At 42.8% G+C, this 16,480-nt stretch overlaps 1 protein-coding gene across 5 annotated transcripts in view; it reads left to right on the top strand.

Annotated features, from left to right (window-relative positions):
• Nucleotides 1-433: 433 nt before the first annotated feature.
• The window catches only part of SLC6A6 (solute carrier family 6 member 6), a 60,831-nt gene continuing 44,784 nt past the window's right edge, over nucleotides 434-16,480 (top strand). Inside the window, exons 1-3 of one of the 5 annotated variants that reach the window (XM_035106505.2) lie at nucleotides 434-643; nucleotides 10,178-10,213; nucleotides 14,905-14,970. In XM_035106505.2, the coding sequence (XP_034962396.1) occupies nucleotides 14,916-14,970 (55 nt within the window). In that variant the 5' untranslated portion in view covers nucleotides 434-643; nucleotides 10,178-10,213; nucleotides 14,905-14,915. The other 4 variants (XM_035106506.2, XM_035106507.2, XM_060271389.1 and 1 more) reach the window with 4 other exon arrangements.

Genomic DNA, 16,480 nt, shown 5'->3' with positions numbered 1-16,480 from the left:
CGGCAGCATCGACGGTTATTTTGGCCCCCCCCCGCCCAATTTTCCTGTCGAGCGCGCGCGCCGTTTCTCTTTTTCTCTCACACGCCGGGGGGTGCGGGTGGATGGGGGGGGTAGGAGAAGGAGGGGGGAATAAAGGCGCGACTTTCCCGCCTCCTTGGCACACGCCCGGAGCTGCTGGCTCTCTTTCCCGCCTCCCGGGAGCGGCGAGGGAAACAGCCAGGCAGCTGCTCCCTCCTCCCCGCGCCTGTGGCGGCCCTTCCCCGCCTCGCGCAGCCCTCCGGGCCGCCTGCCAGCCGAGCCTCCCCTCTTCCCTCTCCCCCCCCCCTTCCCGTGTGTGTGTCGAAAGGACTGACGGAAAGATGGCCCCTCCTTCTCGCTCCCCTCCCTCCTCCCTCTCCCCGCCTCCCCCGCCAAAGACGAGGCCGAGCTGGTGTTTTTCCACTCAGCAGGATGGGTGATGCTCGGCGCTCGCTCATTAGACAACAGACACGAGAGGTCAGGAAGAAAGCGCTTATAAATTACCGTTTCCTCCCTCGCAGCCCTGTTAGTCCGCCTTGGCACTCTCCCCGGGACACACGGGACAGACCCACGGGCAGCTAAGGCGCTGGACAGATACCTGGTCAGAGGGGTGCCGCTGCTACAGGTACCCGAGGCTCCTTTCCGAGGGATTTTTTTGATAGAGATATACTGTATATTATTACATATATATTGGGAGAGCAAAGGTACACAGGGAAGGACCCAAGCTCAGCCTTCGCGGCTCTTCTTTCTCTCTGTCGGTGGCTCCCTTTTCTTCCTTTCTTCCTCGCTCTCCTTCCCTCTCTTTTCCGCTCTCCCTCGTAGCGTTCTAGGAACAAAGGGAGTCGGAGGCATATGGATCGCCTCTTGTCATTGCTGGAAAACGGGGAGCAACTCTGAAGAAAAGAAACGCTTCTTCCTCCTTCTAAGGGGCATCCCTCAGCCAAGGTGGGATGCAAGAAATCCTGGCATCAGGGGGTCGGGGATTTTTTTGGCCAGGTTTCACCGTAGGCTGAGAAGCCCACCTACCCACCCACCTTCCCTTATCCGACCCCCACCCCTTTCCCCCGTCCTTAGAGATTTGTATTTGTCCTTTTGCTGTTTACTTTTAGGATGCATTGCTTCTGTGCTTTTTTTTGAGAGCGGGCGCGCGAGCGCATGGCGGTTTTCCTTTTGTCTTGTCCCCCCCCCTAAAACGTGCATGCATGTGCACCTTTCTGGTTTGGCTGTATGGGGTCTCTCAGCAGTTGCCGCCGCCGCCCTCCGACACCTTGTGTTAACTTTTAAATAACAGATACTGTAGCAGCTAAGTGGAATTGTCTGCTGGTGCGGTTAATGCTTTCCTCCTGGTTTTAGTGCGTTTTCTGCCTTTGTGTGTGTGATGAGCATGTGCTTGTTCCTCCCCACTCCCTTCCTCTTCCGTGCAGTGTGCGGTTAAATTATATTTAAGCAGCGCTGTTTTCTGCCACTAAAAATCTGCCAGAAAAGGCAAGCGCTAGCACTGCCACACCGTTGGTGTACATCTTTAACAGGACTGCACTTGCCCCCTTGTGCACTGGGTCATTCATTTTCTTTGGGTTTGGAGTGGTGAAAGGAGAGGGATTGTGACACTCTTAGAAAGTTTGCTGGCAAGAACCGAATCTCTGGCACACTTCAGTGTCAATAAAGTGATTCTGGATTTCCACCGCTGTTCCTGGGATCAGAAGGCAGCACTAAGGTGATGAATATTCATCTCTGTGTGTGATCGTTTAACAAAAGGGAAGGATACAGACTTTTGAGGCAGCACCATCTAAATTTCCATATAAGAGCATGAGGAGGAAGGCACTTTGCATACGTGTAAGGATCAGCAGATGGCCAATTGAGGATATGCTTCTCTTTTTATATGTTTTGTTAAGAGGAGAACAAAGTGTTCATTACCTATACAACCTGCCTTTTACCAAGGTGAATGTCTGAACTAGACATTCTTATTACTGCTGTTGCCTAATGCTGAATGCTTTTGGGAGAAAAGACCATTATCTTTCATACAGACCTTATCTCTAAGTATGCTTTCTTTAAGCTTACTGTCTTTAGTGTTCTAAAAATAAGTAATATATACTGTGAAATGAAGAGCCAGGTGTGATGGTGAAGAAATGTGATGGTGAAGAAACAGAGCTACCTGTTTTGAAATCTTGTACGTCCTCTTGTAGCTCTTCCCAATGTGGATATAGAGCTTTGCTTATTTTATTTTTTTAAAAAAAACATTCATAGTGACTAATTTTTAACTGTATCAGGAAAGGCATTAAGGAAGTGTGCCAAGAAAATTCAGTTGTGCTTAATGGGCTCTTTTGGTATCCACTGTACTTTCTTGTACCTCTGTGAAGACTGTCTTAAGGGTTGGGCTGAAAGAACCAAATAGGTTTGTCATGTTAACAGGCTATGTAATTTGGAGTTGCTGCTGGCTAAGATTTTGGAATCTCTTATTTTTAAAAAGGATATTTTGTTTTTAGTGAATGACCATATTAAAAATGTGGTGTTATTCATGCACAGTGTTTGAGGGGAGGGAAATACAGCCCAGTGTAGGCCAGACCTCTGTGTCCTTGGCAAATGATTTTGTATGTCTAGATTTATATTTGAGGAAATAAAGATAATCTCCTCTAGCACCATTTGACTTTGGAATGTGGTGGGAATATTTTCCTGAAAGACAGTGCTTGGAAACTGATCTTTTACAGTAGGGATGGATTTTACTTTGTACCGGAGATGAGCTAGTCATTTACTGTAATAACAATGTCATTTACTTAAGGCAAATGCTGAAGTTCAGAGGGGGAAATTATATGTTTGCAGTAGTGGTCTGTTTCCCTCTGTTTTCAATTTTACCTCATTCTCATTTAATCTTCCCAATATTGATCTCTCTTCTTTTTTAAATCTGTTGCTCCCTTTTGTTTTTCACGCCTCCCTCTGCCCTCCAGTCACCTTCTACCCTCTCCCCCAAGGTCTTTCATTTTCCTTTCCCACTTTCCTCTGCACTAATCTCCTTATAGCACTGGCACCCAAGAATGACATAACCTTTGGCAGCCTGCAAAAGCAAGTGTGGCAAATAACATCCCATCCTGTAGGGGGGCAGTATGTGAGATTGGACCAGCAAAGACATCATGTTACAGAATGATAATGGGTGGGTGGGTGGGGAATAGGTTGTTGCTTTCCCCCCTGGGCTATATCATGTGTATGCTCCAGTATGCAAACTTAGACAGAATTATCTTCAGAAATCTCTTAATTGCATTGGATAGAACTGTTTAGTTCCAGGATGAGGCCTATAGAATATTAGAGCATTAGTAAGTGAACAAATGGCCGGAAGTCTTGGTCTTTGAGCTGATCATAAAATGAGCAGCTTTGGTTAAAGAGATATAAGCAGGAGATTTTGGTATAAAGCTGAAGCAACTCTCCTAAGGTTAATTTACATTGGAGTAACTCGGAGTGCAATGTGATGATATCATTTAGGTTTTTTTGTTTTTTGTTTTTGCCATGATGGAATAAAATATCATTAGATTCTTCTGTTCCTCTTTTCTTATGGGAAGGGGAGGATGGACTGAGACATAAGAGTCTGATAACTGATTAATGGGGGAAATGAAGAAATGCCTGATGAGAATACTAAAAATAGGTGAATGAGATATAGACCTGTCAGAATCGTGTTGCTTCATAAGGGCTTGGGTGAACCATAAGCTTCTCTCTCTCAGGGTTATTTCAGCAAAGGTTTTCCAGTCCCACAGTGACTTCTCAAATATGGCCCACAGGGTACAGAGGGCAAAACTACACATGACTTTGGAGCTGTGTGATTGGAACTTTGAATGTTTTATTTTCTAATGTAATGTAACTGAAGTGAGGCTGTCGATTGGATTGGTGAAGCAGCACTTGGGAAGTCTAGTCACCCCTTTTCCCACTGTACCATACTTCAGTCAAAAGCACACATCCTATGCTGTTGCTTGCCCTGTGGTGGGAAATAAGGGCACTATAAAATGTAGTATTGTGAGTGATGTGGTTTTGTGCTTCGTTTTTTGGTGCAGTTTTTAGTTTGATCACTTGTTTAAATCATTGGATTATTGTTATTTTTTATGTTTTGCATTTCTGTTTGTGAAAGCTGGTTTGAGCACCTCCTTTTGTGGAGGGGGAAAGTGGGATATATATAGCCTTCATTTTGCCTCCCAATATTTTTTGAGGCATTTAAAACTGCTGTATCTAGAAAAGTGTAACTAGAAGCCTTTTGTTGAGTAGAGCCTACATGTTAGAATGTCAGGATAGGCATTCATGCTCATAGGTGGGTGGCTAAATTGTGACATGGTTGCACAGAGTATCAGAGTTTGTTACATTTCTGGACAATAGCCAGAGAGCTGCTGCTGTTGTTGTTTAGTCGTGTCCCCATGGACCAGAGCATGCCAGGCACTCCTGTCTTCCACTGCCTCCCGCAGTTTGGTCAAAGTCATGTTAGTAGCTTCGAGATAGAGAGCTATTAGGTTCGACTATTGAAAGGGGCCAAAATCACCCCAAACCCTGGAAGTAGCCCATGTCTTGAAGTGTGTGCTAGTGTTGCACCGTCTCACACTTTGTGCTTGACTCGTGGTGCTTTTGCCATAAAGATTGCCTGTCAGTGTTCTAATTGATCATTACACTTGGAAATGGGAAGGATTTCCCCCACTTCCAGGCTGGTGAACGTGGTAGGAGGGAAGTGATTGCCTTCCCTTGGAATACATGGATTGGGTTACTTGTCTGAGCAGCATCATGTTGTGAAAATGTTCTGTACTTGCTTGAAGGCATCATCACTGTTATGTTTGCTGCTTCTCTGTGCAGGTGGCACATCTACAAAGTGAGGCCCAATTAAGACACAGCAGTAGGGGTGCTGTTGAAATGCATCTGTGGAGTCGGGGCTCCACACAGCTGCTTTAATGTCTGCAATCAGCTCCCCACATGTATCAGTTGGATTGTGTGGTCATCCCTCAAGTCAGCAACAAATCTTTCTAATATCTATCTAAATTCTACTTGTCATATCCAACAGAAGAACATTTTTGTTTTCAGTGTGGTAGTGTAAATGACTCTGTGAAGTAATTGATCTTCAAGAAAATAATGATGTGGCATAGACAGGCATCATATTGCTATTATGCCCTGGGGAGGAAAGAGGTTATGAAATATCCTATGATACAGATCTGAGCTTGTATATAATCTACTAAATCATAAATTCAGGACATCTCAGTAGGACAAGACACTTTCCCATTACACAGTGTTGAAAGTGGCTAGCGTTGTTTTGATAAATGTCTGTAAATTAATGTGAAAATGAAACTGTTCTACGGAAATGGTTCAAGATGCTGCTAGTCTTTGATATCAACTGATGATCACATGACTTAAGTGCTGAAGCAGTGAGATAAGATACTGTGCTTGACACAAATGGTGGTGAAATGGTAGATGGGATGTGGAGCATCTGGATGTTCAGATCCAAGTATTTAAGAATCCTGTTGCATATGGCTAGTGTTGGTTGCGTAGGAAGGAACCCAGATGCTGCCGTTCCTGTTGCATATGGTAAGAATGGTTGGAGAGGAAGGAAGGAACCTTGTTGTTCTTGCTCTTGAAAGAATGTTATATGTTGTTTATTATATAGCATGTGATAACCCAAAACAAAACAAAGCCTATACTAGTACTTATCTTCCCCATATAGAATGCCCCTCTTGCTACCCTGCTACCATAGAAAAGGCACACACACACACACAATATATATGTGAGTTGCGGGAGAAGACGATAAAAGTTAAAAGGACCACTAAAGAATTTTTTAATCAATAAACTCAAAGTAGTTACAGGATTGTGAAAACAAGGTCATGTAAAGCCATCTGCATCCTGCAAATGTCATGTGTAGCATGATAAGCATATAAGCATTAACTCTATAACGTTTCTGTAAACATATGCTTGGTTCTCCCCACTCCCCTTCCTTCCTTTGAACCATTTCAGTGGAGGTGGCAAGGGGTGGGTGGAAAGGTAAGAGATTTGGGGAGGGGGGCTAGTGTCCCGAGAAGGAGTCCCTCCCTCCTGCTCAAACCTCCCCCTGAACAACTTCTCTTCAGAAAACTGAGCAGGGGGAAGGCTAAAGACTGTGCTTGGGGAATTTATGATCTTGTGCTGGGAGACAGCGCCACCTAAATGCCCTATTCCCCTAGTAACCAGGCAGGAGAGCAGGAAGTGTCCCTGTTTAAGGGGGAGGAACAGTTCTTTTGTGGCATCAGCAGCCTGCCCTCAATTCAGATTTCTTTAAACACCTAAGGAACAGAGGAGAGAAGCCTGAGACAATGGCTGCTGATGTCACAAGGGCATTCTTCCCCCCCTACCCTTCCACCTGTAGCTAACATTGGAACAGGGACAGGCTGCCCAGAGGAAGGTGAAGTAAGGCAGAGACATGAGGTAAGGATAAAGGCGAGGCAGTGGGCAGAGGTAAAAGTTCCAACTCCCTAGTGACTGAAGAGGAAAGGCGGAAGAAAGGAGCTAGAAATCTGACACGGCCTGATCCACTCATTTAGCTTCATTGTTTCATATTTCTGCTTAACATTTATCTACAGAGCCTGCCTCTGTTTCATTCTATATGGTCTTTTTGTTCCCATTGTTGTAAGTCTCTCTGAGTGATGTGTATGCATCAACCAATCAACAAGCACCCCCAGCATTTATAACCGTTTTTAGATGGGGGAGAAATGAATGCTGACTATAGGGTGGGGGCCGTGAAAGTTCTAGCAAGGCAAAGCTACACAAAAGTGCCATGGCAGCAGGATGCTCCAGCTCTGCTAACCATCTTCCTTTCCACCAGATATGTAAAGTATTATATACTTCTGGGCACCCCCTCCTGGTGCATTTCAGTTTTGTCCCATTATTTTCTACTTCAAGCTCAAACATGATTCTAGCAGGGATTGATCCCCCCTTTGTGGCAAGTTAAAGCCTGTTCATATATGGTTTAGGCCAGCAGTCTCTGTATACTTCTTCCCCGTCTGCATCCTTACAAAATTAACTTTGCTTTGCTAGTGCAGCTGTGAATGTGAGCTTGCTTTGTAGATGCAGCTTGCCTCAAGACTTTTGCTTCATAGAAGCACTGCATGTGTGCCCTGTCCCTAACAATACTCTTAACGTTTCAAGCAGAGGCTGTTGTCTAATCCCAGATAAAAGCACTTTCTGCTGTTAAGGGCTGCTTTACAAATAATCAGTTTTCAGAAACATATACACCAGTGCCAAGGTCTCCAACACATATGTGTATGGTGTGAAACTTTCATTTGCCATTGTGTAAGATGTGCAACTGTCCTAATAATCACAAGAGACAATGCACAGGTATGCCAGTCTCTTCAATGGGCTGGGAGCCTTATTGAACTTACTGCAGCTTGTTTAAATCATGTTAAATCTATTTGTTTTAAACTACAGTAGTACTTATAAGTGTTAAATATTTAAAAATGATTTCTAGGGAATGAAATGTCTGAAAAACAGTGCCATCTATTCTCATTCAAAATGTGTCATGTACTGTAGCTCTGAACAAATTGGGGTTTGAATATTAATTATATTTTATCATTGACTTGTGACTTTCCTTTTAGAGCAAGTTGGCTTGTTCAACCAGAGGAAGTAATAATACTGGTTTTTTCAATGCTGAATTGATTATTTTAAATTATTGTTTATATCATTATTTTTAATTTTATTGTTATTACTAATGCAACTACTTTTAGTTTTAACAATATCATCATCACCACCCCACCACCATTATCATTTTACTGTAATTATTTTTAATTCAGAAAGTTATTCCAGATGTTGCAGAGGTTCAAGTTCTAAGAGCTTGCAGTAGCTTAGACTTAAACATATTTTCCACCTAAAGCAAGTTATAGAAAGATAAAAATAACACCAAGAGCTACAATGTTTCAAGGTCCACAGAATGAGAAGCCCAGCTCTGTGGCTTTGTGATATACCATTGTGTTCAAATTATTATTAATTCTTTTAGTTTTATACACACTGCCAAGTTTAATAGACCTGTTAAACTGTTGAAACTGTAGAACAGGCATCCCCAAACTTCGGCCTTCTAGATGTTTTGGGCTACAATTCTCATCTTCCCCGATCACTGGTCCTGTTAGCTAGGGATCATGGGAGTTGTAGGCCAAAACATCTGGAGGGCCGCAGTTTGGGGATGCCTGCTGTAGAATAACTGCACATTCCCACATATATCCCCTTGCCAATAGAAACAAAGTGTACTTTTAATGGGCAAGGAGCTCCTAGCCCACCTGTATAAATTTAGCTTTAGTTTGGCATGCACAACAAATTTTATAGTAGTTAACTCCAGTTGTAGCTGGAGGAATTTGTTTTCTATAAGTCTGCCTTCAGACTTAATGAAACCCAGCTTTACAGCTGCTCAGCCTATATCCAAGCCATGGTTAAGTACACAATAGTTTGACTATAGCATTGAAACTACACTTCAGGCTGATGTTGTGTATACCCCAAACATTTAAAGCAAATTCTCCTCTACCCCCAAATAATCCTGGGAATCCTGGAGGTATTTGTTAAGGATGTCAAGAATTGTGCTCTGTGAAGGGTAAACTACAATTCCCAGGATTCTTTGGACAGGTGTGCTTTAAATGTATGGTGTGCACTTGCAGAAGTGACTCAACTACACCACATCCTGCCTTGGTAAGTACAGAAGAGGTGTTTAGCTATTTTAAAAGAATACACCTAGGCAGCTTATTTTCAGTTAGAGACTGTCAGGACATGAAATACACTTTGTTACTATCTCTACTTCTTCCCCATCTCTTGCAGAACTGCACAAATTCCTTAGCACAGATTATTTTAACCCTTGCTTATAGATAAGACTTCAGGCTGCTACCAGAATGTGGGCATTAGAAGGGACACTTTAGTAGAGGCCTGTCAAATTTGCAGACTTTAGGACAAAACTGCAGACTTGGGGAGAAATTTGATGTCCCGGTACTCTTCAGTCTCTGATCCCATTCTCTCTTGCCTTCCAGTCCACCCTCTCATACTTGAGCCAGCTCCTTGCCCTATGCTAGCAGAATCTGCTATAGGAGGCAGAGAGGGTATTTGCTTTGCAGGATCTAACTAGGTCAGGGGTCAGCAAACCTTTTCAGTAGGGGTCCAGTCCACTGTCCCTCAGACCTTGTGGACTATATTTTGAAAAAAAATGAATGAATTCCTGTGCCCCACAAATAACCCAGAGATGCATTTTAAATAAAAGCACACATTCTACTCATGTAAAAACACCAGGCAGGCCCCACAAATAACCCAGAGATGCATTTTAAATAAAAGGACACATTCTACTCATGTAAAAACACACTGATTCCCGGACTGTCGCGGGCTGGATTTAGAACGTGATTGGGCCGGATCCAGCCCCCGGGCCTTAGTTTGCCTACCCATGAACTAGGTAGTTGAGAACCATTACAGAGTTCTACTGATCCCTGTGTACCTATTTGCAGACTAGATCTCTGGCAAGAAGAAATCCAGAAACACTTGTTGTGCCCCAAAGGCAGAAATAGAGTTCAGTGGTAGAGCACATGCTTTGGAAGCAGAAGGTATGAGGCTCAGACCCCGGCATCTCTAGATTAAAAAGGACCAGGTAGAGGGTTCTGAAAAATACTTCTTCCTGAGACTTTGAAGAGCCACTGCAAGTCAAGAGTGCATAATACTGGGCTAACTGGACAAACTTACCTGGTGTCAGGCAGCGTCTTATGTTCCTAAGCTGTTTTCCAGCTTTTCATTTTTCAAGACTAAAAGATCAGAGTCCCTACTGTAGGCCACAGAGGACCTTCAGTGCTAGAAAATGGCTGTAAACAATGGAGATCCTAGACAATGATGCACAAACAAATCCCAGGAAAAGTGATAAGCCTTCCTGTCTTGCTGCAGGATCTTAATTTTTCTGGATCTTAAGTTTGCTTTTTGAGACAGTTTGCCAGAATTTCATTTTTTTTAAAGGCTGGCACATTCTATGAAAGATTAAAGCAGAAAATTAGGGAGGAGCAGTTGCCTGGTAGTGCAGACTCTGTTGTTATCTAGAGTTCTTAAACACACATGTGGCATTCATATCTGGCAGGATTATGTCCATAATATTCCCTCCATTAGCATCTTATTTTTTGTTTTGTTTTGTTTTTTTGTTTATTTTATTTTATGTTTTCTTTTTCTGAAACAGGAAGAGAAAATCCATTCTGGAGAGACTCTTCTTCATGTAAGTGTTATTAATGCTCGTTAATGAAAATAGCGAAATATTAGCAGTGCAGTTCAAATGTTTCAGAATTCCAAATGTTCACCATCTGCTCATAGGACAGTATAACTGCTTGCAGAAAATAAGCTACTGTCATGTAGTGATAAATACTCAGCATTAACAACAACAACAACAACAACAACAACAATAATAGAGGGTGGGAACTACATAAGAATTGGGGCTGCTGGACATGGATGTCTGCTTCCTCTAGCAGAGCTGCCTCTTACTCCTCTGTATAGTTAAAGTGATCTGTGATCAGAACATGTGCACAGATAATCCCATTCTGGAGCAGTGTTTTGTTTTGCATATATTTAAACAACTTTGTGAAGTGGGGTTCCTATTGTTTCAAATTTACCAAATAGTGGTTGAGAGAGCAAGCAATCTGGGCCAAACTAGAAATGGTGCTGTTAGTAGTAGTAGTTATTGTTGCTGTCGTCGTCGTAGTATTAATAGCCAACAACTTCTGACTTGAATTTGAAGTTTGACAAAAGTGCTGGGTTTCATGTGAACAAGTAGGTAACTGCTATTGCCCTCATTTTAGAAATAGATGAAGAGCAATCAGCACTGCAATCACAGGTACACTTACTAGCGAGTAAGTCCTTTCTCTCTCTCTGAACTACATGGGACTTACTTCAGAGTAAATATGCTTAGGATTGCACTGTAAGAGATTTCTCCAAGGCCATAGAGCAAATCAATGTTTTCCTGCTGCCATTCCTGTGCTGAAATACACTTTGTTTTTCTTGGATTATATAACATAATCCAAGTTAGTATTTGCAAAGTTGGCGTGTGCATTTGTGCGTGTGGCCTCAGATAGTATGTAGATATTGTAAGCTTTTTCTACGATTTCTTGGCATTATTTGTTGACAGCCATGAATATAAGTATATATAGACACTTACCAGTCCTCTTCCCCTTCAAAGAACAGCAACAGGATGCAGTCAGTCTGCTGATCTATGTATCACAGGGCAGTTTGAGGTCTGGCAAACTATTTATTTACATTAAAGTGACTCACCCTGGATGAATGAGCAAGAGTCTTAACCACTAGGTTGTGCTAGAGAGCCAGTCCCAGCAGCCATCAATGTTTTTTTTTAAGTTGCATTATGCAACTCCTTTTACTAAATGTTCCCTTCCTCTGCATGAGCATCATTCTCAGACCAAATGGAGCAGCAGGTTGCGGTAAAACAGTTACCGGTATATATTCTGCTCATGGACTTTGCTTACTTGCAAATTTTGGCTGGTTACTTGCAAAGACATTGTCTAAGCCCATAAGTTTGGGTACACCCACTGAGACTTTACACCCATGCACATATTCCCTTCTTAATAGTAATAACCATGCCGTATCTCAAACTGCTTATAAGTTTCCCTTCAGTTTCACCCTGCATCAAGAGGGCTGCTGTTTGCGAAACACAGGACTAAAGAACCTCTTGGACACATTGAACTAGCTGCACAGCTCTTTTGAAAATTTGTCTCTGTGTTCAAAAACTTCATTAAACTTGTAAATTTAATAAAGGTAAGGATTCACTTAGGTTTAAGTTTTTTGTTTTGATGGAGCAGAATCTGCTTTGGAGAGGAAAATTTTTGCGTTCCTTTGTGGTATGGAGTCTGTTTTATATGACATTCTCTGTGCCCACTGTCCCTAACTCAGTGGCAAACTCAGGAATGTTAGGCCTGGGTAAAGGTCTAATAAAACAATAGGTTTTGGGTGGCACTGTGGGTTAAACCACAGAGCCTAGGGCTTGCTGATCAGAAGGTCGGTGGTTCGAATCCCCGCGACAGGGTGAGCTCCCATTGCTCGGTCCCAGCTCCTGCCAACCTAGCAGTTCGAAAGCACGTCAAAATGCAAGTAGATAAATAGGTACTGCTCCAGTGGGAAGGTAAACGGCGTTTCCGTGTGCCGCTCTGGTTCGCCAGAAGCAGCATTGTCATGCTGGCCACATGACCTGGAAGCTGTACGCCGGCTCCCTCGGCCAATAATGTGAGATGAGCGCCGCAAGCCCAGAGTTAGTCACGACTGGACCTAATGGTCAGGGGTCCCTTTACCTTTACCTATTTAGCTATAGTGCTGCCTTATCTTTGCATAACAATGGCTTCATGTAGCTAAAAGCTATGGTAACAAATGTTCTTTGTTCTTGTGGGGCTGAAGTACTGGTACTAGTTGAGCTGCTAGAATAAAAAGAAGCTTGTGCAGCACACTCTCCATAGGTAATCATTTCTGCGCTGAGTACCTCCATTTGTAGAGGCAAATTTGATTGTAAACATATTTTCCCTTCAAGACATGTCCTTTTTTGCATGATAAACTAGCAGTGCATTCAGATTTAAGGGAACATTGTAAAATATTGTGATGAGGAAAATGGAAGAATTTCCTCCTTTCTGCCTTAATTCTCAACGGATGTGGGTACAGGTTTCAAAGATTTCCCTCCTTTCCTCTGCCTCTTGGAAGGTATGAGATGGCTGCCAGCCACACCATAGGCTAGCTTTTGCCAACTTAGTACCCTCCAGGGGTGAGAGGAGTTGTAGTTGAACAACATCTGAACATTGGTCATTCTCGCCAGAGCTGAGGGGATTTGGAGTGCCAACGCCATCTGGAGGACCCCAGGTTGGGGAAGGCTGCCAAAGGCTAACCATACATCCCAGGCCATGGTTAACCAAATTGGAGAAATGGACGATAGAACCCCATTTTGCACGTTTTTCCTACTACAGCGGCACTCAGTCCATTTGCATATGCCATCTTCTGCAATACAACATGTAAGGGTCCCAACTGATGCCATTTAATAAGGTGTTTCTCCATGGGAGTAGTGTTTAAAGTGATTCACTCACTGTCATTATTGTCACCTCTTGATCCAGCATTTTCCGTGCCTGGTAAACCTGATAGCAGTAATATTATGGCAACCGAGTGCAAGGACTTTGGTGAGTAGTTAGGGGTAAAATGGTGCTGTCCAGAGAAAATTAAAGTTTACTGGTAGGAGTGGGAGAACTGGGATCTACTAGCTTCTTGGAGGAAACTCTCCCAGCCTAGACAGGCAAACCCATGAAATGAGGAGCAAACATAACATAGAATCTCAGTCCCCTTGGCCTCATTGGATGGCATAATTGGCCAGCTCAGTAAGGTGCATGGCCTCTCTGGATGGTTAGCATGATAAAGAGACAGAGTTTCTAAACAATATCAAACCATCACCATTCCGATTTTCAAATGAGGGTTAGCTGCATGTGGATGTGCTGTGAATGTGCTGGACAGCAAAGCTAGTGAAGGGAAAGGCTGGATGCCTACATACCAGGGACCACTGAGATATGCAGGGAAATTGTGGGTCTTGTGTTTTTAAATGGCCTACTACACACATGCCTTCCCAGTAACCCTCAAAAATAGGCTGGAGACAGTGGTTTCACATGCTCATTGCCCTCCAGCTACCTTGAAATGTTAGCAACATAGAGCAGCACCCACACATGAGTTCTCAGCCCCTGGAGTTGGGAGGTAGGCTAAAGGCCAGTCTGGTGTGTATTTCTGTGCCCATCACTGGATTGGGGAAATGAATTGGCTTTGGAGAATACTCTGTTCTGATTACATTCCTTGGGCTCAATTTGCTCTCTGCAAAGGGCCATTTAACCTGCAAAATGTAATGCTTCCTCATTGTGTAAAGGTGGGGGCAGAGGAGGCGTTAGCACCAAACTTTCCCCTCCAAGTTCTTTAAAAAGCAAGGAGGAATGCCATGCTGTGCTTCAGAGGACAAGAGAAAGGAAGAACAGGTGTCCATTCTCCAATCCTAGTTCCTCTACAGCCCTCTGCCTGAGCAGGGCATTTTCCTCCTTTTTGCCCTTTCCTTTTCCTTCTCACTCTGTGAATACCTTTCACAGGTCTACATGTAGAAAAGGGGAATGGGATATAACAACAAAAAAGGGAGATAAATACACAGAGTGCAAAAAAATGCCATGGGTCTTGATTTGTACACATATGTGTCTCATATGTGTACAAACCTGGGTGTGCATATAATATATAATAGTGTGCCCCTTTATTACCTGCTTAGGCATGTTATCAGTAAAGCGAAACTGGAAGTCTTGATGCTTCCTTTTCTGCATCTCCAGATAACCTGTGAAGACTCTTCTTCATATACATCTTTGTATACCTTTATTTTGCTCATAATATCTATAGTGTTTGTGGCTTAGTGCTTTGGCTTTTTGGACTGCTGCAGCATGAATTTTTAAATGGGCGTTAAATTTTCTCATGAGAGTTAAAACAGGCACATTGTCAAATACTAGACTTGTAAAAATGTACAGTAATTTTGGAACAGTATCCTCTTCTTAGTTAAGATACTTTTTCCTTTTTTAAACTTGACATTTAACAAAATTAAATATCGTACTCTGCAGCAGTGTTAATTTTGAGGGAGTAGTGTATAGCCCTTAATTATAAATACTTCTTAAGGCAGTTGTGCTCAAGTATTTCAGAGATGGTGGAATGATCTGAGCCTTTTCAGACAGAAATGCATTCTCAGAGATGGTCTTTGTCAGGAATCAGGATTTTTTTTTGAAGCAGGTCATTTCTTAGTATGGAAAGTGGATTGCTCATAGCTATCGGCAGTTTCATTTGTAACTAATGCTAAGAAGGAACCATCTTACTGTAATCATTTTGCGTCAAATACTACCATCATTCATTACTTTCTATCAGTGCCTCACCCTATGGAGGAACCAGCACTGCCCATCCACATTGAGGAGGGGACAGAAGTTCCAACGGGTGAGTGCAGCTAAGGTGGGATGCTTGTGAAATGGGGTGGAGGCATGTTTGTACATGGAGCTTGATGCCTCGTTTGTGTTTATCCATATGTCACTGAGAGTTCTAGGAATGTTATCTGCAAGCATTTACAACATTTTTGTGTCCCCCCCCCAAATGTGCTGTGTTGGCAGTGCCAGTCCTCAGATGATCTACAGAAAAGTTGTACCATTGCCAGTCACCCACTATGTTTCTGCCACATCCCATCATTACATCCGGACTTTGCAGCTCTCATAATTTTATTGCCAATCTAAGGGGTGTGGACATTTCTAACTGTTCAGCTTGCAAAGAATGGGGTACACTCCAGAGTATGTGGTCCCATTGATAGGTATGTCTAAGTTGCCCTGGATTGCTCACAATATTTTACAAATATTCCAGTAGATGACATAGTTTTCTTTAATTTTGAATAATTGCTCTTTATTCTGTCTTTTCTGAGAAATTGTTTATCATAATGAACATATGCAGGGGGACATAGGAAGATAATAAAACCGACAAATGCTTGAAGCAGAAAAATGTTGTTTACCTGCTACAGAAGGCACACATATATTCCTCTACTTGAGGGGAGAATAATTCACCCAGAATAATTTACTGTTACAGCAGTTCAGATTAGATTTATTGGGCAACTTCCATAGTGGAAATTTGCTCATGCAACAGGACTAACACTATGTTTTCTCTTTTCCACCCTGCAGCTCCCCCCACTGCGCCCCCAAAATCTGCTCCAGAAGATTCCCCAACACACCAGAGCAGATACTGGGGCCATGGGGCGGGGGGGGGGGGGGGGAGGCTGCAGTGGAGAGGAGAGAGGAATGGAAGCTTTATTGTAAAAGTTGACACTCACTGCATTGAACCTCACCCTTTTGTTTAAAATCTTGGATCACCTCATTGCAGTCAGATAAGGATACAGTGGTACCTTGGTTTACAAACACAATTGGTTCTGGAAGTCCATACTTAACCTGAAGCGTACTTAACCTGAAGCGAACTATCTCATTGAAAGTAATGGAAAGTGGATTCAATCTGTTCCAGACGGGTCCGCGGAGTACTCAACCTGAAGCGTACTTAACCTGAAGTATGAGTGTAATTGGTTCTGGAAGTCCATACTTAACCTGAAGCGAACTTTCCCATTGAAAGTAATGGAAAGTGGATTAATCCACTCCAGAGGGGTCCGCAGAGTACTTAAACTGAAAATACTCAAACCGAGGCGTACTTAAACCGAGGCATGACTGTACTATCAAAATGAGGAATGCTTTATTCTGAATTTTGATTGAAAGCACCTTTGACTTCCTTAAAAAGTAGCACAAAATCCATGTTTATTGAAAACTGCTGTCATCCCCCCCCCAATCCCTCAGGCTTTGTCGTCTTTCCCTGTTCTGCAAGCAAACTGGAAAAAACATGCATTTAATTTTATTTTTTAAAGGCTCATTTTTATTCTGTTGTTTTGCTTTTGTAAAGATGTTGCCATAGCAAACTTCATTCA

Source organism: Zootoca vivipara, chromosome 2, assembly GCF_963506605.1.
Source record: "Zootoca vivipara chromosome 2, rZooViv1.1, whole genome shotgun sequence".
NCBI classification, from domain to species: domain Eukaryota; kingdom Metazoa; phylum Chordata; class Lepidosauria; order Squamata; family Lacertidae; genus Zootoca; species Zootoca vivipara.
This window is presented reverse-complemented; position numbering and strand designations above follow the sequence as displayed.